Source organism: Mastomys coucha, unplaced genomic scaffold (genome assembly GCF_008632895.1).
Source record: "Mastomys coucha isolate ucsf_1 unplaced genomic scaffold, UCSF_Mcou_1 pScaffold15, whole genome shotgun sequence".
Classification (NCBI taxonomy): domain Eukaryota; kingdom Metazoa; phylum Chordata; class Mammalia; order Rodentia; family Muridae; genus Mastomys; species Mastomys coucha.
Genome location: NW_022196897.1, coordinates 49,773,973 through 49,800,167, shown reverse-complemented (window position 1 = coordinate 49,800,167; position 26,195 = coordinate 49,773,973). Strand labels below are relative to the sequence as shown.

At 36.7% G+C, this 26,195-nt stretch overlaps 1 protein-coding gene across 8 annotated transcripts in view; it reads left to right on the top strand.

The window, feature by feature from the left end:
• Window positions 1-26,195, top strand: part of Kcnh7 (potassium voltage-gated channel subfamily H member 7) — a 467,665-nt gene that overhangs the window by 284,719 nt on the left and 156,751 nt on the right. For all 8 annotated transcript variants that reach the window (XM_031370434.1, XM_031370432.1, XM_031370433.1 and 5 more), the window contains one exon: window positions 9,392-9,547. In XM_031370434.1, coding sequence (XP_031226294.1) covers window positions 9,392-9,547 — 156 coding nt within the window. The remainder of the gene's footprint in view (window positions 1-9,391; window positions 9,548-26,195) is intronic.

The window sequence follows — 26,195 nt, the reverse complement described above, 5'->3', positions numbered from 1 at the left end:
TGTGTCTCAAAACATAAAGTAGGGATCAATTGAGAAAATCTTTTAACATTGATCTCTGGCCTCCAGTTACATAGGAGTACACACACACTTGCATATACATACATATATATGTACCATCGGGAACATGTACAAGACACAAAAATATACACAACTTTTAAATGCAATAAAAACTAAGTATAAAGAAAATGTAAAACCTAGGTTATTATCAATGTTTATTAAACAATGCCACTTTGAAGGTTTTTTTTAATAAAAAGAACTTTAAAAATTGTAAAGAAAAAACCTACAAGAGTTGGATAAGTGATAGTCATACATGTATACAAAGATACAATGTCAAGAGTAGTACAACCTTGTTATTTTGTATATTTCAAATTATTTAAATCAGACATAAATACATATAAATTATTTGTGCTGATACATGAAACATTTACTATTATCACATAGCAGAACATGAATGTCATACCCAAATTGATATAAATTAGACAAATTTGCCATTTTTAAAAATATTGATATGCAATGGATAGATAATATTTATATAGAAAAGTCTGAAAGGAAAATTGCAGTTCCTTGTTGCTCCATTAAGAACACAAACCATCTAAATTTGTTTATGATTATAACTATTTAATTATGATGAGAAGTGAATACATTTATCTTGTTAAGTATTTTTTCTTTAATATAAGATATCACTAGATACATTGACTTGTAAAGTATGTTTTTATTTATAATGCATCAGGATAAGGCATTTTTATTAACTCACATGGGTTCCTCCTGTTTGCTTTCAGCATGTTCCTTTAGAGTTAGCAAAGCGGTTGGGAAATAAGAAAAATGGCCACTGCTCTACTGATAACTGCATACCTCCCACACCAGTCAAGTTAAACCCAATCCATCAGACCAAACAGGCTGTATGTGCTCACTTGAACTGACTACTTCATTTATTTTTGTTGATATGATGTTGGAGAAGAGTTATTTAACAGTCTTTCTAAATGTGCCTCTGTCTCTTCCATCAAATATATAGCTCCTACATCTTTGAACTTATATTTTCCTTGTGGCATCACTAATAGCTAGAGCAGCCCATGTCTAAGTTCTCTGTACAATGAAGTACTTCTTCATAAGACACTCTTGTTCTTAGAACAACTTGTCACATCCTTAACACCCAGAGTCTAAATTCCGAAAACATCAAGAGAATGTCTCCCATGGCACTCATCCATCTTTCCCACTTTATAAAGTATATTCTGCTATGCAGTTAGTTAGCGCAAAGATGACAGGCATGATAACCTCTTACACATGTTTCTATAAGCAACCTTAATTAAACTCACAGGGTCACCAAAAAATGACTATAAAGATATGAAAGTAAAAAGAGGAGGTGACTGTTACCAAAAGACATTAAGTACTTGTAGTAAAATGTCAAAGAAGTCACATGTCCTTTATTGCATTAATCCTCCAAAGCCATCATCTTCCTGCTCAGTTCATGATGTGGGTTCACACTATCAGCCAAAGTCCTTTCAAAGCCCCCCAGCTTAATCTGCTTCAGCCACACTGGCCCCACTTGCCTGCCCACTCCAAGTTGAGGCTATAATATTCTATTCATCCTGCTGAAACAATATAACACAAATATGTACTTACATAACAGGATCTTCTCCCTCACTATTAGAGCTGGCAGTTTGGGGTTATAAATGGTTATCCTTTACTATGTAGCCTGATATTCTCCTGTGCCAGGGGCACCCCTTTGCTTTCTCCCTCCTTGTAAGGGAGAAGTCCACTGAATTAAAATTTTACCTATAATCTTATTTTATTCCTTGAAGGAACTATCTCCAAATAAAGTCACGTGATGGCTTCAGTGTGTAGAGTCTACAGAGGCACAGCCCAATGCACAGTAGAGTCTCTGTATTTATTGCCGACCTTGCACTGAATTTTCTTAAGATTTCTTATAGTCCACAGGTTTCCTTACTTATTTACTGAGACATGTTTTCCTCAGCAAGGCTTTTTACAGTAAGTTAAAAGCAGTAACTTTCCTCTACCCATTCCTACTTGTGGCCCATTCCAGAGTTCATCACAGCATCTACAGTAGATCTCTATAGAGCAGAGTCTATTAATATGTACATAGCCAAATGAAGTCACATAAACTCTCCAATCAACAATTTCTTCTAGTTATTCTCCAATATTTCATCATATGACCCTTTCCTTGAGTCCTAATGTGGCCAGTGGTGACATTCATATTAGCAGACAGGCCAAATGGATTTGAGATGTCTAAAATGTCTTGAATACAAAATCAAAATATTTCTTCTAATGGAGGCTATCTGATGGCTGTCTATTAGGTTTTTCTTCAACCTTATTACCCTCTTTAAAATTTCCTCTGGAAGTGGTGATCAATTATGTAATTCTCAATTCATTAAAAATATTGGTGATTTTCACAATTCTCCTTATTGAAATATAAAAAATTACTCTCTTACAACCTGGAGGCCAGGAGATGGTAGTGAAAGATGAATGAATAAATGAAAGAAAGAAAGAAAGAAAGAAAGAAAGAAAGAAAGAAAGAAAGAAAGAAAGAACCAACCAAACAATCAAACAAAGAAGGAAACAAAGAAGGAAACAAAGAAAAAAGAAACAAAGAAAGAAAGGAAGAAAGAAAGGAGTATTATATACAGAAAGCCAAGTACCAATTTGACTTGGTTTTTACATTTCTTCTGCATAAGTCTACTGTCAGTCATTAGAGACCAAGAACTTTCTATTTGTATGGGGTCAACATTTCCTTTGATTTTGTAACATGTCTTTCTATTCAAAATGAAGAGACTACCTCTAAGGTGAGGCTTTCTCCTCCCTTGAGGTTACTATGTTTTATTTTTATTGTAAGGCCATCCTTTAATAATAATAATAATATATATATATTTAATCTTCAAAGGCCTTCTAGTCTACTAGAGAGAATGGAATGAAAGCTCCCAAGTATTTGCTGAATTGATCAGTTCAGAATAGAATAATCTCTATTTGATGCCCCATAGATAAATTAAACTTTGTGGTTCTATCTAAGAATGGTAGAAGGTAAAAGAAAAATGATTACAGACTCTGAGGACTTATCTTTCTGCATTAGGCAGGGTTCTCTAGGGGAACAAAACTAATAGAATGAACACACACACACACACACACAATTTATTATGGTACCTTACAGGCTGTGGTCCAGCTAGTTCATCAATGGCTGTATATCAATTAAAAGTGCAAGCATCCAGTAGTTTTTCAATCCATGAGCCTAGATATCTAAGCCAGTCTACAGTATACACCATAATCCCAAAGAAGGAGTTTGCAATGCCAATGAAGGAATGGATTTGCAAGGGGAAACAGAGAAAGAGCAGGAGTTTCCTTCTTCTACGTCCTTTTATACAGGCTACCACCAGAACGGATGGCCTAGATTGAAGATGGATTTCCCACTTCAAAACATCAAGATTATAAAGGTAGTTCTTCCTGTTTCAAATTACTTAAGAAAATTCCCTTACAGATACATTCAGACACTTGAGTTTTAGTTACCTTCAGCTGTAGTCAAGTTGAAAACTAAGAATAACTATCACACTTGCTCTCTGAAGACACTGAACCAATGTACGAATGTAATAGCTGATGTTATTGAATTTTCCTTCATTTCAAATGTTTTTCTAAGTGCTCTGCGTGTGCTGTCGAGTACTACAAAGCTAACCCTGTGGTGGCAATGCTGCTTATTTTGTTTGTCACTATCCAAAGAACTTTACTCCCTGGAGATAACTGACTGCTACTTGGATGTTAGTTTAGCAGGTTCATTCTTTGATGAATCATTTGCAGCCATTGGACCGCAGTTGACTTTCTGTCATAGAAACAGAACTAAAGATACAACTTCTGACCTGCATTAAACAATCATAACTGTGCTGTGACTATCTGCCTGGCTCCCAATATACTGGTTTCTCTTTGCTCCTCTCAAGTTATAAAATTTGGGGGCAGAACAGTGTACACCTGGTAGTTTGTTGACCTTCTGTGGGGTTAGCATATGTGCACAGTTGACATTGTCTCTCCCAGACAGATGAATGGGCCATTGAGATGATACATTAAATTTATCTCCATTTAGCTGCCATTCCTGCATGTTCTCCTCTGAATAGTGATTCAGAAGGTACTCATCATCATGGGATTTCCCTCCTGCCTTTTATTCTGAAGTCCTCTCATTCCTCATTCTTGGAAGTTCTTAGTCCAATAAATGGATACAGGAGAATGGCCACTGCCAGGACCATTGTCCAGTTACTCAGCCATGGCATGCATAGTTCTATAGAAGAAGAAAATGTAACTCTATCACTGCAGAATTGGGGCTCTATGAACACATCCTACCTACTGTGCATTTCAATGTCTTCCAAACACAAATCCTCTGTCTAAATTTTGAGAAGTACATTTCATTAGTGAATACCTTTAAAGTTTCTTGGACCCTTAAAAGTTTATGTTCTACACATGACCTTCCATGCAAGTTTTTGAGATGGAATGAAGGGAAGCTCCAAGCCAGCTTTCCCCAAAGAACTCTCTTCCTCATACCCTTTCTACCAGCCTCCTTCCCATTCCTAGGTTGCTTTATGTCTGTGGAATAAGTTTGATGACTTTGTAAATCTGCAGGGTTAGAGGTAGATGGGTCTCATCACAGTTATTGATGTACTGCCTAGATTTTCCCAACTAAATAGAAACTAGAAAACTGTGGAAAGAACGAATTTGCTTTTTTAAAAAGAATTGCCCTCTCCATTGTGTCCTATAGATATGTCTCTGAGACATTTTCTTCATTTCCAATTGATGGAAAGGGCACAGGCCTCTAGGCAGGGTGTGATCCCTAGACAGGATGTCTTTGTTGCATAAGGAGGCATCTGAAAATGAGTCTGGAAGCAAACCAGTAAACAGCATTTCTCTAGAGTCTTTGCTTTATTCAGTTCCTGCTCCATGTTCTTGCTTGAATTATTCCCTGACTTCCCGCAGTGATGGACCGTGATATGCAAGTATAAACTAAATAAAATCCTTCCTTCCCAAGTTGATTTTGGTCCCAGGAATAGAAATCTAATGAGAATGACTTGGTCTATTCTACCATCATATAACATATGATATATAAATAATTCTATCCTAATACCTTGTTATGTGGGTATTAACTCATTTGATTCCAAGAACAGGTTTAAACATAAAATTTATTTACAAGATACAGATACATAAAGTGTGAGCTGGGCCGCATCATTAGGTTTAGTGAGAGAGTTACTTTGTAAATAAAGAGTGGAAGAAGGACTTAGAGGCAGATGTTCCAGTTGCAGAACTAGTGCTCTTCAACAACAGGGGTTATCATGTTTTTACAGGTACTGTGTACAGAGGAAATCAATATGGAGCAAAGAGAAGCTAAGAAAATGTCTTGAAATAGTATTAGACCTATCTTGAACCTAGGTAATAAAATGACTTAATGTAAACAAAGCTTGGCTAGAGTTACTTGAAAATAGTTCAATGTACCTTGTAGAAGTGTAGAAATATCCCATAATGCTTCTAACAAAAATTATACCTTAAATTCTTCTCTAGCTACTGGCCTGTGCTAAACCATGACCACTTCATTGATTTAGTAAAACTGTTAAAAAGAATCTTCTATTATCAAGTGTAATTTCCTGTACTTCCACTCACACTTGAATACATGCAAACAGTTATGTGGTCACAATTCTATGAAAATACTTCTAAAGGGGTACGTGTTTGCTAGGGTCTCATGATGTCTATCAGCAAAAGCTTACAGAGCTCACCTTTAGGAATACTGCTGGCTCTGAAATCCTGATGCCCTACAAATTTGGTTTTGCACCCACTTCAATATGTGTGCCTCCACGAATTTTATAGAGTCCAGTTTGTCTTTCCCTTGATTGTGACATACCTCTGAGATAAGCTACAAACTTTCTCTATCCTAACTACCCCATCCATCCTTGAAATGCAATGTTTTCCCTAATGACTTCCAGATTCATAACTCTGATTTGGACGAATGCATAAACTGAACTGAAATGCAAACCCTGGTGTTTACATTCTCAACATCTCCACTTAGATATCCAACAGGCTCTTTTATAGTTACCATATTCAAAACCCTATGAACACTCTTTAAAACCAGTTCCTCTCTTTCTCGGTCCCATTTTAAGAAACAGTATGGCATTCTTCTTGTTCAGCACACTTCAGGCTTCACCTCAGCAGCTTTCACCCACATCTCTGTAGTATAAGCTATTAGACTCACTTGCTAGTCCTAATACAGTATTTCCCTAAAGTGTCTTCTGGTGTTCTCAACAAGCCATTGATTGCATATACTTGAGAGCAACAGTTTTAAACCAGATGACAGCAAACTTTGTATGAAATTCCCAGCACTTTCTAACCAAGAGGGAAGTTCCAGATCATACATGGCTTGCAGTTTTTCATTTCCCTTGACCAACCCCCCACACTCTGTAGCCACCATACCCTGGTATAGTCACTCTGACCTCCATGTTGTTCCTCATGTACACAAGATGCCCTGTAAGTGCACATGACAGATGTAAAATGCACTCAAAAAAATTAAATCATGGCTTTTCATTTTACAATACAGCTGAGGGTAAGCCACTGATTTATGAATAAAGAGGCAATTATTATACGGTTCAAATCACCATGCTTTTCTTGACTAATAACAAGAGTTTAAAATTTTCAATTTCTTAAAATTTTATTAAAATGAACACTGTTCTTCCTAAATGGCCTTTTGTCACTTTGGAAAGATTTTTCACTCAGGAAACAAAATATGGAAATGAACCCAAGTCTAACTAATATTAGTGCAACATAATCACATCCATGCTTGTATAAATAGTGAATAATGTTATTGTAAATATTCTGCTTTTTAACAAACACTATTAATTTCATTTGAATGCATGATGCATTTTAACAGGGTTTAAATTTTTCCTCAATTTAATGCTATTTAAACAACATTAAGTATGTCTGCTTTTCTTCAATTTTAAAATAACATTGCATGGATTATGCTTCTGTTCCTTTTGCTTCTATCATTTCATTTAGGAAAAAAATATTAAACAGGAGTGATAAGTCAACAATCATTGAATGTCATAGAATTATACAAGCTAAAATCCATTCCATGTGTGTTCCTTTTCTAATATCCTGTGTCTTTCCTTTCACTGTGTGGCTTCCAGAGGCTACAAAAGATTGATGGATATATCCACCACCCAAAAAACAAAAAAACCCTAAAACTGAAAACCTTGTAAATGTGAGTTTTCACTTGACTGTAAAAAGGATATATTGCTTAATGGAAGCATGTAGGAAGGAATAGTAGTAAGCAATAAATCTCAGATTAATTATACACATGCAATGAGCTGTGGAGGTGATGTACACGCACAGAACTGTTTTCCGGAAGCATGATAATTATTTGCTTTTCAGTACTCGACTGTAAATTTTAAGCATTCGTATGGAAGGGCATGATTTTCCTTTTATTAGCCAGTGTGAAAAAAACTCTGTTCTGTTGCAAACCTATTAGATCTCTATCCTTGCATCTTTTATTTATTGATTTTTCAAAGATTTGTTTTATATTTTGTTTCACAATCAGAAGTATACCTCAAATGTTGAAATATTTGAAATTGCTGAATAACAGATCTGTGAATTCACAATTACATTCTAAATGATGCAGGAAATGTCATTTTAAGTGGCAAAATCGAAATGTATTTTGATTCATTAGGAAAGTACATAATGGCTATTTCTCATATCTCTTCAACTGTTTTACCAGTGTGCATTGTGATGCCTGGCCCGAAGCACTTCTATATTTAGTTCTAATGGAGCACTCTTAAATTGCTTATTTTGTGTTTACTAAAGTCGGCCTGTTTGTTACCATGGAAACTTCGACAAGTGCTCTAGCTAACTGTTTTATTAGATGAATTGAAGATACAGCTGAAGACTGGAGGTGCAGCAAATCATTCTTGAAGCAGGGTTTTTTTTTAAAGCATCTGTAAACTGTGGGCTACCATTATATAATTTGACATTATATTAAGGTCTATTCTATTTCAAATTTGGGAGGCTACCAGTATTTGGAAATCTAAATTATAATTAACACATTGATATCTCTATAGTACGAAGAGTATTGCTCTAAAGTAACTCAGTTACTTTAGAAATCAGAAGCCATTGGAACAACTTAACACATAGTAAGTAGTTATTCAGCCCTCCACCCACCAAACCCTTCATCCTCCATCTATAGCAGCAGAGGCAGAAACAGCTTCTTTTTTCAGCTCTGGTAGCTTGAGCAATGATTCAAGAAGGAAAGGGCTTTATTCACTGCTTCTTTTGCTTGCAGTAGAGCCTATATATTATGCCACTAATGAATGTCAGCACCTTGTGGTTCTTATAGACGCTGAAGCTCTTGGTTCAACTTTGTGCTCTCTGTCCATCCCTTTGTTCCTAGGTTCCAGATGTTCAGCATTATCTCACTATTCCCCTAAAGTCTCTGGTCAACCTAATCTTCATACACTTCTTTTAATTTTGACATCGCTACATAATTCTCAATATATCCTCAACTATTCTCTACAAAATGAGACTGCTACATGTTATCATATGAGAGATCAAGATCCTATTCTGAAGGTTTTGCATTTTCAACTGACTGAAATAAACCCATAGCTTTTAAGGTTTCTCTCCCTTTGACTAAATAGAGAAAATATTCAGATGATAAGGATGAAAAGGAGCTGTTTGAAGGGTTACTAGGAGTCAACTCCATGGAATCAGACAGAAGCAAGAGGTTTACAGAAATTAAACTTCTCAAAACTGTACTCCATAGAGCATGGATGGCAAAGATTATGCAGGTGGATCAACATTGGTAGCTAGCAGTAACACAGGAAAAATTAATACAATAATATATATAATTTCCATTTTCCTAACAAATTATAACCAAATAAAAGCACTATCTTTAGATGCTGCATAGTTTTTCACTTATTGCAACACATTTGTTAGCCAGTAGCTTACGGTGTCCATGAAATTAAGAAAAAGAGAGAACTTTTCAATTCCAAAACCATGATGCTATAAAATGGGCGCCTCTTCACTGTTTATACAAGCCTGTTTCCTACAGACACAGATTTAATGCAAATATGTAGGAAATGGCTTGTAATGTTTTCTAGAATCTTAAAAATATTTTCATATATTAGCTATTAAAGTTGTCAGTAAAAGTTGATGAGGTTTGATATTTCCACAATGTAATAGTAACTGGATTACACTGTATACTCTTTATGTGTGTATATAAAGTATATATTTAGAATGCAAAAAAGGTAAATTATTTTATTGAGTATCAGAGATTATTTCAACCAAAATTTTATAGGAATACACTTCAATTTTATTTTTACTGGTAGTTAACACAGAAGGTATTTTTTGATCTGATATTTATTTTTCCTCTCCTTAGGTTCCACTTTTATTTGTAACACTCACATAATCCCAGTAAAGAACCAAGAGGGTGTGGCTATGATGTTCATCATTAATTTTGAGTATGTGACAGATGAAGACAATGCTGCCACGCCAGAGAGAGTCAACCCGATATTACCAGTCAAAACTGTAAACCGTAAGTAAAAGGCCACATGTCCACAAAGTCATGGCACTCCACTGCTTCTGTAGTCACTTGCATGTCAGTTCTTAAAATGTATTCACATAAGAAATATAATAATTTTGTACCAGAAAGATATAGTTGATGTTATTTGTGTTTGACACTTTATAAAATTTATCATCCTCTTTGAAAGTCATATGATTTGCATATAGCATCATGTAGTTGACCAATGTTTCTTTTTTTATTAGATATTTTCTTTATTTACATGTAAATTTCTCCTTTCCCAATTTCCCCTCCAAAAACCAACCAACCAAACAAACAAAAACAACAAGAACAAACCCCTGTTGCCTCCCTTTCCCATGCCTCCCACCCCACCCTCTCCCACTTATTGGCCCTGGCATTCCCCTACCCTGGGGCACAGAACCTTCACAGGGCTGAGGTCCTCTCCTCCTATTGATGATCGAATTTGCAATCCTCTACTATACACGTGCTGCCAGAACAATCAGACCTACCATGTGCAGTCCTTGGTTGGTGGTTGAGTCCCTGGGAGGTCTGAGGGAGCTAGTTAGTTCATATTGTTGTTCGTCCTAAGGGGTGCAAACCCCTCAGCTACATAGGTCCTTTCTCTAACTCCTTCATTGTTCTTTTTTTTTTTTAAGAACAACATTAATGGGAGGAGAGGCCCTAGGTCCTGTGAAGGTCCAATGCCCCAGTGTAGAAAGACCAGGATGGGGAGGGGGCAGTGAATGGGGGGGTAGCACTCTCATAGAAGCAAGGGGAGGGGAGTGGGACAGGAAGTTTCTAGAGGGGAAACCTGGAAAGGGGATAACATTTGAAATGTAAATAAATAAAACATCCAAAAAAAGAAAGAAAGAAAAAAAAGGTCAGTCCTTTTGTGTAGCTCTGGATGGCCCCTGAACTGAATATGTATACCAGGTTGGCCCTTCTTCCATAGTACTAAGATTAAAGGTGTGCTTCACCATGCTGTCTATTTTACCAATACTTTACTGAAAACAGTTAAGTTGTTTCCAAGCATTAGGTATTAGAAATAATCCTTCATATGAGGTATACAAAGAATTTGTATTAATTGATAAACTATTAGCTTATACATTTAAAAATATTATCTCAGCTTAAAATCCTGGACCAATAAGCCTCTAAAATATGCTTTAAAAAATATACTTCAGAAGTCCTGCAATACCCAGAGGAACCTCAACTCCCAGGCACTCTTTAGTATCTAGGTGAGGAGGACACAACATCTGTTCCAACACCACCAGGAGTACCTGGGACTCCAGGATCCAGGAACAAAGGAACCCGGCCAGACCAGTGGTTCCTTATGGTGTGCACCAGTTTATCTTGGGCATAAACTCCTCAGCCAGTCCCACAACACCCAGCGGAAGCTCCACTCCTAGGCTCTCTAATACACCCAGTATCCCGAGATCCCAGAGTCCCAGGAACTTGGTCACACCAGGATCTCAGGGTCCCAGGGGCAGCTTGACTCCCAGGAACTCTGACAAACCTACGATCTCAGGATCACAAGATCCCACAACCACAGGATCACAGATACAGCTGTGTGGAGTTCTGACACAACCAGGATCACAGAAAGAACAGGCTCCAGTCAGATATAGAAAGGGAAATTAGCACTAGAGATGATCAAATGTGGGGAGGCAAGCAGAAACCAAGGTTACTTGGTATCATAAGAAGCCAGTTCTCCCACCATAGCAAGTCCTGGACATATCATCACACTAGAAAAGCATGATCTGGATCTAAAATCACTTCTCATGATGATGATAGAGGACATTAAGAAGGACATAAACAACTCCCTTAAATAAATACAGGAGAAGACAGGTAAACAGATAGAAGCCCTTAAAGAGGTAAAACAAAAATCCCTTTAAAAATTACAGGAAAACACAATCAAACAGGCAAAGGAAATGAACAAAACCATCCAAGATCTAAAAACAGAAATAGAAACAATAAAGAAATCACAAAAGGAGAAAATGCTGGAGTTAGAAAACCTAGGAAAGAGAGCAGAAGTTGTAGATGCAAGCATCACCAACAGAATGCAAGAGACAGAAGAGAGAATCTCAGAATCAGAAGAAACGAAAGAAAACATTGACACAACAGTCAAAGGAAATGCAAAGTGCAAAAAGCTCCTAACCCAAAACATCCAGGAAATCCAGGATGCACTGAGAAGGCCAAACCTAAGAATAATAGGTATAGAAGAGAGTGAAGACTCCCAATGTAATGGGCCTGTAAATATCTTCATCAAAATTGTAGAAGAAAACTTCCCTAACCCAAAGAAAAGGATGTCCATGAACATACAAGAAGCCTAGAGAACTCCAAACAGACTGGACCAGAAAAGAAATTCCTCCTGTCACATAATAATAAAAACACCAAATGCACAAAACAGAAATCGAAGAAGCTCTCAGAAGATGGAAAGATCTCCCATTCATAGATTGGCAGGATTATTATTGTAAAAATGGCCACCTTGACCAAAGCAATCTACAGATTGAATGCAATCCCCATCAAAATTCCAAATCAATTATTCATAGACTTAGAAAGAGCAATTTGCAAATTTATTTGGAACAACAAAAAACCCAGGATAGTGAAAACTATTCTCAACAATGAAAGAACTTCGGAGGGAATCACCATCCCTGATCTCAAGCTGTATTACAGAGCAATAATGATAAAAGCTGCATGGTATTGGTACAGAGACAGGCAGGAAGATCAATGGAATAGAACTGAAGACCCAGAAATGAACCCACGCACATATGATCACTTGATATTTGGCAAAGAAGCTAAACCATCCAGTGGAAAAAAGACAACATTTTTAACAAATGGTGTTGAATGGTCAGCATGTAGAAAAATGCAAATCGACCCAATCTTATCTCCTTGTACAAAGCTCAATTCCAAGTGGATAGTACCAATTTGGGTATGCCTTGCATTTGGCTTGTCCTATGCCCCAGTGCTCTATTCATTCTTTTTCTCCTTTGAATGCTGCTGTCAAGGAGTCACTGCTAACCTCCTTGACTATGCTGGGTTTGGGATCTGCAGTCTTATATAATTAGCCATCTGGAAGTGTGTTTTCATCACACACTTCCTACTTCTCCTGTACGGACACTTCTCTAGGGTCCTCTTCAGAGTGCAGTTCACCATTCTCAGATGTGTACCTCCACTTTTCCCACATAGATGCTGTGGGGTTCTGTGTTATCCTGTGCTCTGCTCAGCAAACTCTGCTGCTCTCTTCCTAGGTGATCGTTTCTAGGTATACATAAACATTGAAGTCTGAAGAGATCCCATTAACAATGTGCCCATGCTTTATGGGTACATTGATTTGACTTCTCCCTTATTGATTTCTTTTTTTTATTAGATATTGTCTTTATTTACACTTTGAATGATATCCCTTTCCCAGTTTCCCCTCTGAAAAAAAAAAAAAACTGTTACCTCTCCCCTCCCCCTCCTCACCAACCCACTCTCTCCCACTTCCTGGCCCTTATTGATTTCTATGGTTGAGAGAGGATTAATATGAAATTTTGACTTTATATAGCTTATATTATCTAAGGGATGCTGGAAGACATCAAAAAATGTTAATAATAGAGATTTAAAAATCCTATACTTTTTATGTGAATAAAATAAAAATATATATAAAATAAAACCATGCCTCAAAAAGCCTGTGCTGACAGTCATGCCCAAACCTAGAATGGGGATTATGTGTAAAAATAAAGGCCAGAGATTGACATCAGTTCCTTTGTTCTGTGACTCTCTACCTTATTTTTAAGATCATGTCTCCCCAAGGACCTGGGCCTTACTGGCTATTATTAGCAAGCTCCAAAAACTCTTGTTTCTGCCTCTGCAGTGTTGAGATTGAAACCTGCACTGATGCAGCCAGCTTTGCATTTATTTATACTTTATCATTTCTCTCTCTCTCTCTCTCTCTCTCTCTCTATATATATATATATATATATATATACACATATATGCATATGTATATATATACATATATGTGGTGTGTGTGTGTGTTGTGATTATCTGTGTGTTTATATGCATATGGGTGGGTTATATATGTGCACATGCATGTGTATGTACAATGTGGGGTCCTGAAGTTGACACCATGTGTCTTCCCCAATCATTTTTTATTTGTTGAATTGGGGTCTCTCAATGAACTTCGAATTTAACAGTTCTTGCTTGACTAAGCTGCCTGCTGGCCCTAGTGATCTGTCTCTGTCTCTTGAGTACTGAGACTACAGTGGCTACCATGGCCACCTGTTTCTCACACAGCTTCTGGGGGTCAGAATTCAGGTCTTCAAGCTTACACAACAAGACTTTGTTAATAAAGCTTTTCCCCTAGCTCTTACATCTAGATTTTTCACATGGGTTCTGAGGGTAGACCTTAACCCCTCATTTGTGTGTATATATGTATGTGTTGTGTGTGTGTGGGGGGGGGTATTGTGTGTGTAGTTTACTGAATGAGCCGTCATCCTAAGTCCACTAGCAAACTCTTTTTTTGTTTGTTTGTTTGCTTTTTTGAGACAGGGTTTCTCTATGTAGCCCTGGCTGTCCTGGAACTCACTCTGTAGACCAGGCTGGCCTGGAACTCAAAAATCCACCTGCCTCTGCCTCCAAAGTGCTGGGATTAAAAGTATGCACCACCACTGCCCAGCACTAACAAACTCTTGACATTTAATTCAGCACTCTTATCTACAAAGTTCAAGCTTGACAATCATATGATGGATTTTTTTTTTAATTTCACACACACACATGTTTACCTATGCACACACACAGAGATGTATGCACACAGACACACACATCACTACTATCACCATGACCTAAAAACAAACAAAGCATAATGCTTTATGGCATGTTTTGTTTCATTGTTATCCTGGCTGCGTGAAGCTTGTGGCCCATGAGTCACAGCATGTTCCCCCCTGTAAGTATAAACCTAAGCTTAATACTAAATCGAACAATCAATCATTTATCATAATATCAGATTACTTCCTTTGTCAAGTCAAAATAGCAGTGACAATTAAATTTTCTCTTAAAGCAAAGAAAGAAAGAAATATATTAATGTAATATAATAACAATATCCTGAATTTTCAGTCTGAAAAATACCACATTTGAGAAATTTTCTGGAAAAAAATCAGTAATTCATCAATTTTCCAAAATATATATTTTGAAACAAATTAAGCTACAGTAAGAAGTAATCTAATCCTAAAATTGTGCCTTTAAGGTGATATCCACTTCAACTTATATTCTCTACTTATCCCATTCAGTCACACTGAATGGTCTATGAGAGTAAACTTCAATGACACCCACCTCTATCTGCCATGAATATCTGTATTTGTGACTATCCATGAACATTAGGTTGCCTACATAAGGAATGAATACCTACTTTATTTTTTTTCACCATCTTTTCTAATACTTCATTTTGCCAGTGGAATAGTGTCTAGTAAAGCCTTTCATCTGAATGGAAGAAATAAAGGACACACCCACACCATAGCAGAGGGTAGTGTTAAAAAAAAAAAAATGCACTCATTTAAAACTGAAATACAAATGTTGAATTGACACCTTGGTTTTTTGTTGTTGTTGTTGTTTATTTAATTTATTTACATTTCAAATGTTGTTTTCCTTCCTGGTTTCTACTCCCTAAATCCCCTAGTTCATTTCCCCTCCCCTGCCTCTATAAGGGTGCTCCCTTAGTCACCCACCCACTCCTGTCTCACCACCCTAGCATCCCTGTACACTGAGGCATGGAGCCTCTATGAGAAACTTCCCCTCCCATTGATGCCAGATAAGGCAATTTTCTCCTACACATACAGCTAGAGCCATAGGTCTCTCCATGTACACTCTTTGGTTGGTGGTTTTGTCCCTGGGAGCTCTGGGAGGCCTGGTTAGTTGTTATTGTTGTTCTTCCTATAGGGTTGTAATTCCCTTCAGCTCCTTCATTTCTTCCCCCAGACCTTCCCATTGGGGTTCCTGTGCTCAGTCCCATGGTTGGTTGCAAGTGTCAGCACCTGTATTGGTCAAATGCTGAGAGAGCCTCTCAGAGGACAGTTATACCTGGCTCCTGTCAGCAAGAGCTTCTTGCCAGCAGCAAGTGACTGGGTTTGGTATCTCCAGATAGGATGCATCCCTAGGTGGGGTGGTCTCTGGTTGGCCTTTCCTTCAGTCTCTGCTCCACTCTTTGTCCTTCCATTTCCTTTAGACCAGAACAATTCTGGGTTAAAATTTTTGAGATGGGTGGGTGGCCTTGTCCTTCAAGTGGAGACTGTGCCTATCCACTGGATATCGTCTCTTCAGGTTCTGTCTCCTCATTATTGGATATTTCAGCTAATGTCATCCCTGTTGGGGCCAGGGAACCTCTTACTTCCCTGGCATTTGTGATCTTCTAGACACCTTGGTTTCTTAAATAGAAACAATTCTACACAACAGCTCCCAGAATCTAAACATGTTCCATGGGATCTTTTGTTTAGTTAGATTGGCATCTCGTGGGAAAGTACTGGCAAGGCCAGTAGAGAGTCTGCTCCTTATCTTGTGAATATGTGTGGTTCCCCTATAGCTGTCACCCACACAGGAAATTACTGAAGAGAGTAAAACATATGCAGATACAGTTGTTTCTATGGCTTTTCAAAGTCTGATTATTTACAGCCAGTGCACTGATTTCACTCACACCCTTTGTCATTTTGTCCTTCATTTCCCTTAACATTGTGTCAGACTTTGAAGAATTGATTGTTAAATCAAGCAGAAAAGTTCAAAAGACCAAAATTTTGCTTGATAACATTGCATATTATGTCTCATCTCTGACAAACCCTAATTATTTATTCCTTTGAGAATAAAATTTTATTGTCAGTACAAAATAATGGCTTTGGCTCTTTCAAGCATCTTTTAATAGAGAGACAGAAAAAAAGGGGAGCCATGGAAGAAGAGGGGAAGAGCAGAAGAGAGGAAGGAAAAAAGGAAGGAAGGAAGGAAGGAAGGAAGGAAGGAAGGAAGGAAGGAAAGAAGGAAGGAAGGAAGGAAGATAAAATTTGGATACTTTTCTGCTTGATTTAGCAAGCAGATCTCTTTGAAAAAAACACATGTTGTTACAGGTAGCCCACTAGAGATTTCTACAAGCACAGTTTATAGCTAATTAAAACTCTTCATTCCAGCCAGGTGGGACTTAAGTATAGCCTGAGCATTTAAGACAAGGGACTTTAAAGGTAAACATCACACCCTGGTATATTCCTCTGCATCTACCTGAGGAAGTTTTGTGCAAGCAGTTTAACAGAAGCTAAGATAAACAGCTGGAAGAGAACATTTGCACAAGTAGATAGTTTACTAGGAGCCAAGATAAGTTAGGTAGAGCACCTTGACTTTGGGTTCATAGAATAGAATTGGATAATTTTACTTGGAACTTTCCATCAAGAAGATCAAATTCTAGTTAAAGACCTCAACAAGAATCTGAGATGGTAGAACACATAGTAAGATTGTTAGTTTGAAGTCTATAATCCAATTACCAACATGTGAGTCAATGAAACTAGCCAAAAAGTATAGTTGCATTAACATATGATAGGTACACTAAAACACACTTAAAACTTACATTTTCCTTTTGTCAATGCTTAATTTCTTATGAAAATATGGTGTATATAATTATGAGATAAAGAATGAAAGAGGAAAAGAGAAAAGGAGAAAATTTTCCATCTACTGTTTATTAAAGACAGGTTTCTATAAATTATTTGTCTTCTTAAAAGTGCAAATTTTATTAAATTGAGATTATTAAGGGAAAGAGACAAGGTTATCTGTACAATAGAAAAGAGATGTTATAAAAGGGGGACTTCAGATGGACTAGAGTAATATACATTCTCTGGAAAAAAAATACTAACTTTAGTCTGGAGACCCAACATATGAAAATAAGCATATTTCCAGAATAACTAAATTTTCACAATATTATCTGTGAAGGATACAGGATCAGATACAAATCAAAGATTCATGTCCTCCAGTGAAACATGTGAATAAGGAAATTCTTTTATTAGTGAGTATGCCTATCAAATTAGCAAATATTGTACAATGGATCCATTTAATGAATTAATGCCAATAATAATAAAATACAAAGTTTTTTTTTTTTTAGGTATCATATGTAAAATAACCTTAAAAACTGAAATGATGGAGTTCGCTAAAACTTTCTTAAGAACATTCAGGAATCAAAAATTGAACAAAATTCTTGATTGTGATAATCTCAACAGTCAACTTGATGTGAACTAGAATCTCCTAGGAGATAGGTCTTGGGCACGTCTGGAGCATGCTATCCATGTATTATCTACAGTAGGTTAATTAAAGTGAGAAGACCTGCCCACTGTGGGGGACAACATTCCCTGAGATAGGATCTGGACTACCTTAAATGAGAAAATGAGCTGACCATATGCATTCAATGCTGTCGGGCTACTGATTATACATGACTTCCCATCATTTAAGACAGTGATTGAAACGTGAACCATAATAAATCTTTTCATTCTTAACTAACTTTTGTCAAGGTATTTTGACATAGCAACAAGAAAATAAACTAATACAAAAATTAATACATATATTTTTATCTTGTTTGATCAGATCTTAAAGTTTCTCTAATGTTTATTTTACCAGGAAAATCTCAAACATTTAGACTTCTTCATCAGTATAATCCTGTGAGTCTAAATTTAAATGTACATCATTCACTGTCAAACGATATATTGAGTTGATGTCTTAATTTGGGAGCATTTTCTAAGAAACTACAAGCTCCAAGTTATCTTCATTCTTAGAAAAATTATCTGATCAAGATATTAATTGACTACATATCTCAAATCTCTATTTGAGAGGTTTTTTTTCTGATTTTCTGTTATTTTTCCCATTACATAGAGAAGGCACTTCTAACCTTCTCTATAGTCCTTATGACTCTGCCCTCAAATCAATTCCTGTGTTTCACCAAAGAAAACTTTTCTTCTTGTGCCCACAGCAGAGGTGAAGAAGGCCATTGAGTGGAAATTCCTCAGCAATTGTAGGCCACCACTGGCTGACAACTCCTAAGTGAAACGTACATAATCCCCTAAGGATCCATACTATCCTGCTCCTTCAAAACCATCCTCCCCAGGGTCTCCCTCCCATGCCAATGTTTTCTCCTGGCTTCTTCCTCTGTTGCTCATACTCAAGCTGCTGAGAATAAATAGCCTGCATTTCAACAGACACATTTTGTTTATAACACATCATGTTTTTTTAAAAGTTTTAATTAGTTGAATTTGTTGCCAACATTTAAAAATTGAATATTGCACATTAAAATTAGGATATCTGGCTGTCACTCTTTTGAGTATCTAGCTACACACCCCAAATGTTCTTTATAAATCAGCACAGAATACTAGCCATCCTTTAAACAGGGCCTATGTTATTTTATTCACTGTGTTCAACACATATTTTCTTTAGTTTTGTGTATACTTGGGTTTTCTTGGTTTCTATCATTTGCCTCTTGCTGTAGGTGTCTGAGCCACACATGTACCCCTGTTTCTACTTTCCCTTCATTCCACAGAGCAACCTAGCTGAGCTCTCTATATTTACAATCTAGATGGTCCTTTACATAGGTGAGTTAGACTCCCATCTTGTCTGCATTTTACATTTAGGGAACCATATTCATTGCATCTTTAAAGTGAACAATTGTCTCAGCAGCATATGCTCACTTCCTTGATGGTCTTAGATGATCCTTGTGAAAAGGTTGGTCATACGACACCTCTCAAAAGGGTCACGACCCACAGGTTGAAAACTACTGTCTTAGAGCTTCATATATCCAATGGTCATTGGGTATGTTCTTTGGAATATTTTGGAATATTCTGAAGTTTTAATCTTTCAAGTCAGATGTGTCTTAACATCTCTTGTCTCACTCAGAATTATTTCATCATCATGGATGTTGTCATTAACTAAACATCTAAGCTTTTCCTTCCATTGAATCCTCTTATCTCCCATCAAAAGTGGGGACCAAATACATTTATCTCATCTTCCAATATCTGTCTCCTATATCACACTACAATTATTCTACTCAGAGCTCTAGCACACCTTATCTGAGCTAATGTAATAGTTTCATTATTGTAATTTCTTCTTCCAGCTTCTTTTCTCCAATATTATATGAAACACTGTCACATGCAGATTGCAGCAGTCTGCTGTTTCTCTCCTTTACAATATCTTTTTGTTGCCTAAAATGTAAAACTCCAAATTACTATATATATATGTAATACAAAGATCTAAATCAGAGTGGTTTCCATGATTTCATTAGCTTCATCTTCTGTGGCTTCTCATATTTTGTAGAGTTTAACTGAAATAGCATTTTGTCATGTGTTGTCTAGTAGGATGTTGTCATATTTGTACCCTATCTATTTCAAAAGACTCATTCCTGTGAAAATTCCACCTCATGCAAGCAAATCTACATGGTCATGCTCTTGTGGGAACATAACACTTCAGACTTTGATCTACTGTCACATTGGGTACATCTGTTTGCCCAGTAAGCCATAATAAAAATAGGGATATTATAATCCTAATTTTTAAAAAATATACACTATAATGAATTGAGAAGTCAGTACTAGAAGAGAAGTGTTGACTGTAGGAAATTAAAGAATATTAATCTAATTTCATGTAGCCAGAGAACCTTAAGCTCAATTTTAAAGCACAACATATTCTTTCTTATACTTCTACAAATCCTTTACCAGTGTTAAGTATCCGTGTGTTTGTGCAACAAAAATACATGCATATGTTTTTAACATGAAATGACCAATTTATTTTCCACTGACTTGACATCAACAAGATCGCTCTGGTTATAACTCTTTACAAGGTAGGATCAGTACTATGAAACATGCAACATGCTTGAAAATGCAAGTTTTTGAGATATACATCAGAGCTGCTGACTCAGAAACACAGAAATGCAATAATCTGTGTATATCAAACATGCCATTCTGGTACCATGGTTAACTAATATTAAAATTAAATAATTTTAAGTGAAATCAAATGTAAGTCCTGTAATAAAATGACTTCAAATGTTTATTATGATAGCAACTTTCAGAAATGAGCTTTTTCACTTAATCATCTTTAAAAGATCAAATTATTTTTAAAAATGAATAATATTGTATCTTCTGGAGCAAATTTTACTATTATTCTTACTGAAAGTTTAAGTTATCCTAAAAGCTTCAGCTGAAACTAAACTTATACATACAAAAACCATTTGGTAATTTAGGTACTCGTCTAACTAATTTAAACCACTAAAACCATATTTATATGTTTTGGACTCACTCAAGATAACTAACACATAAAGCATATGTTCATCTCAACAGCTATATTACCTCCTCAAATTTGTGTCTTTTTTTCTGACCCAAGCAAGTAAGAAACAAAGAAATGCTCCATGTGTTTCATTTGCAGAAAGACTTCCACCATGCTTTTTCAAGTCTCCACTGGAGCTGAAAATCATTCTTTAATTCAATGATGAGAAGCTGCAATTTTGATACAGAATTCCCTAACCAGCACACATTACTATAGAAACCATCTGGTATTCAGTGGAATTCAATTAAAGGTTTTACAATGTAACTAATGTTTATTTTCATCTTTCCTTTGAAAGTCTCTTCTTTAAGGATTACATTTAATATAGAAAAAAAAAGGAACCATGACATTGTTGCAAAAACAAATAGAGAAGAACTTTAATTAAATTTTGCCATAGTCTCCCTATTATATAGACAAAAACATCTATCTAAGATCAATGGAAGACCTTGTGATTGGGAAAAAAAAATATGTACTTTGTTAAGAATAGATGTTGATCAACATCCAGGTCAGCAAAAGCATACCTTCATAAGGGATCCTTGTGAGCATCCTATGGAATATTCTGTTACCTAGCAACATGAAAATCAGAGACAATCTGTAGTCATACAGCTTTTGGGAAACTGGACTATTTCTCATTCATGTTTTGAACATTCTGTTCAGAGCCCCCATCAGCATGGTGGCTGCATGAGCATCCAGAATCAATATAAGTTAAAATGTTTTCACTTCCAGGAGACCTGAATTGATTCTTTGACTTGGCATTTGGAGAGGGGGAAATGTATATATACCCGAGAGAGACTAGATAACAGCATGGTAAAACCTTGCTCTTATTGATTCCGTGGTTATTTTAAGCACATGGAGATCTAATTAAAGCATAGGCAATGTTGGTATGTTCCATTCATGCTCTGTGTCTCCTTACTGAATGATTCTAACCTTGAGTGGTTAAAAGCAGTCCGTCTCATTACCCTGTCTTCTTGCTTATCTCCCTTGTCCAAATCTGTTTACTGCCTCTTTGCTGTCATGATGATGGGGACATACACCAGCAGCAGTGTTAGCATGTTCAGAGAGGAGTGTGGTGCTGCAGCTGCTGCTGCTGCTACTGTTCTCATGCCTTGCTGCAGCCTGACCTGCCTCCTGACCTCCACACAGCACACGGAGACTCACATTACTACAAGATCCCAATTTGTCCACGGCTTACTGCCGTGTCCTTTGTAGGATTGTGGGTTTTTTGTTTGTTTGGTTGGTTGGTTGGTTTGGTTTGGTTTTTCCTAGTGTCACCTGTCTTTATTAATCACATCTACTCCTTTAAAGGACCCCAATTTTAATTTCAGCTTTACTGTCTGCCAGTGGACTCTGGGGTCTGAAAATGTTTTGTTTTAATAACTAGTACCAAAACTGCACTGGCTATACTGGTCCATTTATCATTCATTATTCAGGATAGTTAGTTGATAAGTACATATTGAAAATTATTTTCCCATTCTAACTGCTAATAAAAACCTTCCTTGTCAATATTCTGGCTTGTTCTCACATCCCCTCGATGACATACCACATCCCTCACTTAGCAGTAGGAAAAAAAACTCATCTCTTTTCAAGGTGCTTCTATCACAGATCTCTCCATAAAAAGAAAAAGCTGATTGATGTGTCAGTCATTTTCTGTTTCTCCCATCAAATTTGATCTTTTACTGTATTTGCCTGGATTAAATTCATGTCCCTCCACGTATCCAGGCTTATTAAACTAGAGAACTGTTCTCAGTGGCTTTAAGGCTTTCAGTTCAACTGTTAAGTGTATGAATATCCTGAATTTACAGAAACCCATTCATTCCTTACATTCAATAATTGATAATAGAATTCATTTATGACAGCTGTTTTTTTCAGAATAGAATATGGGCTCCTTTTCTCCCTTTCTACCGAACACTTTGCTCTTAATTGTGATAGCAAAAATGCTGAAAGTAATGAACTTTAATTTTTTTATCCAATGTTTTCTTTATTTACATGTCATACAATATCTCCTTTCCCAAGTTCCACTCCAAAAAAAAAAAGAAAAATAAATAAAATTAAAAAACAAAAACAAAAACAAACCCCTGTTCCCTCCCCCGCCTCACTACCCTACCCTCTCCTGCTTCCTGGCCCTGGCATTCCCCTACAAAATGAACTACCTAGTACCCTCAGAACTCTCAGGGACTAAACCACCAACCAAAGAGTATACATGGTGGGATTAATTGCTTCAGTAATGAACTTTCACACATACCAAACAGCCCCTCGGGAGGTCTGACTATCCTATTCATTCACAGGAATAGGCTTACACAGGGTTATGACCTTTCCCAAAGGGATGGATGGTTACTGTCAGTGACTGGGTGATACAGAGATACAAGAGGCTTCAAATGAACAGCAGAGAGTTTAAGATCACACTGGAATCCTGAAGACTTGAGTCTTAAGTTAGTTTATGGAGATCAGGAGGAGTTAGAAATGAGTTAAGGCCAGAGAGCAATGTACCAACAGCAGCAATTCTAAGCTAGAGCCAGAGCTCCACCTCCAAGTCCTCCCTGAAAGACTCAGCGGAAGCTTTGGGTCCGTTTAGACAATTGACATTAGCTCTTCCCAGTCCCTCCTGACAGTTTTCTCCTGAGTATATTCCCATGAAAATATTTATACCACTTGTCTTCATTCTTTGTCTCCTTTTCTTTTCTTTTCTTTTCTTCTCTTTCTTTCTTCCCTCCTTCAACTCAATCCCTTCCTTCCTTCCTTCCCTCTGTTCTCTTTTCTGTTTGGTTATTTTTTTGGTTGAGGCTTGGTTTCTCTATGTAGCCCCAGTTGTCCTGGAACTCACTTTATAGACCAGGCTGGTCTCAAACTCACAGAGATTCACCTATCTCAGAGTGCTGGTATTAAAGGATAGTCCAGCAAAAGTCTGCTTTCTAAGATATAGTCTAACCCACTCAATCCTTCACTAAGAGAAATCTGATGCACTGGGCAGCCTTCACGACTCTCTGCCCCACTTCCCCCCACACTCTCAAGATCCTCACCACACCCCAGGTTGCTCTCCATTTTCATAACCATTTACACGAAAGAATCTCTCTTCATGGTGCTTAACTCAACTGGGAACAACCAGGCAAGAGGTACATACTTTTAAGCACAAACTGGTTTTTCTGTTGTAAAATTATTAGATTTTCAATGTCCTAAAAGTTTGTAAAATGATAATAAATGGAACAAATGAAACAAGAACTTGCTGTTGCAAGAAAAGTCAATGGTTAAAAGCTTGGTGGACACAACCAGGCAGCATACACAAGCTGATGAGGTACCCGACACACATACAGCAGAGGACTGCCAGGTCTGTACTCAGTGAAAGAAGATGCACCTAACCCTCAAGAGACTTGTAGTCCCAGGGAGTGGGGAGGCTTAGTGGGTGGGGAGGGGGGCATCCTCTTGGAGATGAGGAAGAAGGAAAGGCATGAGGAACTATCAGAGAGCAGACCAGGAGAGAGAAAAAGATTGGACTGTAAAAAAAGATTGAAGATAAATTTAAAAAAAAAAAACCTAGGAGGACATTTTTGCAAAAATATTAATTTTTCCCCAAGAAAGACTGGTTCCAATCATCATATCCACCAGAACCACTTTTTGCTTAAATTATGTATTTAAACTAAATTACATCCATGTAAGCAGTTTATCAGTGTTTTCCTTTATTTCTGACAATGTATGAGTTGTGAAAAAATATTAAGTTTTTTCATATTTCAGGTTTACTATTTGGGTTGACACAAGACTAAATAGAATCTAATTATTCAAGTAAGAAAGTAGATTTAATATAATCTGAAGATTTAACAAGATGTTTTGCAGAGTTAAAAGCCACAACAGTTACACTTATCTATGTTTTATATTCTATCCCTTAAGGAAGTATAGCAGAGCACAAATTTCTCAATGTGCATTCTTTCCGCATGAACTACATGGAGACAACTAAATCTGTAATGCAATACAACATGGTCATATTAACCCAGTGGTGCAGAAAAGACCATCTGTACCACCTTGGATGTGACTAAAATGCAGCACCAGAATAAATGCCTATGCAATCATTAATTTCAGAGAGCTACTGGGTGTTCTTTAGAAGGAAAGAGTAATGTAACAGATGAAAGATGAGTAAAAGTAGGCACTGAACTTCAGCGCATTGTAATAAAACTTGCAAAATTGATTTGTAAACTGTAACTCAATTTCATGTGCATTAAAAACTAATCAAATGATTTTGATGCAGCTCACTGATTTTTAACTTGGTAATTTGTGCGAGCATATAAAAACGGTTAGTAGAAATATGTAAAAATGCTTTCAAAACCCTTATAGTCTTCCCCCCATATTTAATCTTATTTGAGCAGATTGCTTGTACTCATCTTTGTATATTAACCCACAGTATAATGTTCAATATGCTTATATTATGTCATAATATTTTATCAGGAAACTAAATCCTATTTTAATTTCTTTTAGCTTTGTTAACTACTAGACTACAGGTGAAAAGTTGACCTGCTTACTTGTAAATTCTTCTCCAACAAGCATTTTATCTATCTCTAGGTGATAAAGGGCATCAGAACTTTTCTGTGTAAACTTAACAATCAAAACAGAAGCAATTTAAACCATGTCTAAAAGGATGAAATTGATAATAAGATTTGGTCAGATAGACAGGGCATAGTATAGAGTCCCCATGATTTGTTTAGTTCTACTCAATTGTGAAGTACGCAAGAGTCAACACAGTTCTAGGATGCTAAGACTACACAACTATAATGACCAGAGTAATTATAGATTCTAATCCAAACTGAATACATTATCAATTTAGTTTATTATGTATTTGTAAAATTTGACTTTCCATACTCAGGCATCTTGTCAGAACTGAGGCAAAAGAAACAAGGCCTTCCTTACATGGGGGTAGAAAAAATGTTAATCGGGAAATCACTGTGTGTATTATTTTCTTATGTGGTGAAAACTGTGAATAGATTTCAACCTGGTTCAGAGGGAAGGAAAATCATCTCTAAGGAAGCTAATCTTGGGTCTACCTAAAGGATGAACCAAGTAGTCAGAAGGACAAGATCTTACAGAAAGGAACCCTGAATCTAAAAGAAACATGGGCCTCCTGTGGAGTCAAAACGTCATTGTGGTTGAATTCTAGAGGATAAGGGAAGAACTAATGAGTAGGGTAGAGGTTATACGCATTTACTAAGTAAGAAATTATGGAGGGAAATGAAAATAGTCTACTTCATCCTATGTGAATGATTTAAAATAGAAAACTTGTTGTCTTTAGGCGATGGTCAGCACTGCTGGTGATGTAAAAGAGATCACCATCCTATGGCAAGGAACAGTTCAACCATTCATTAGAATGAAGGAAAGCAGAAAGAGAAAAAAA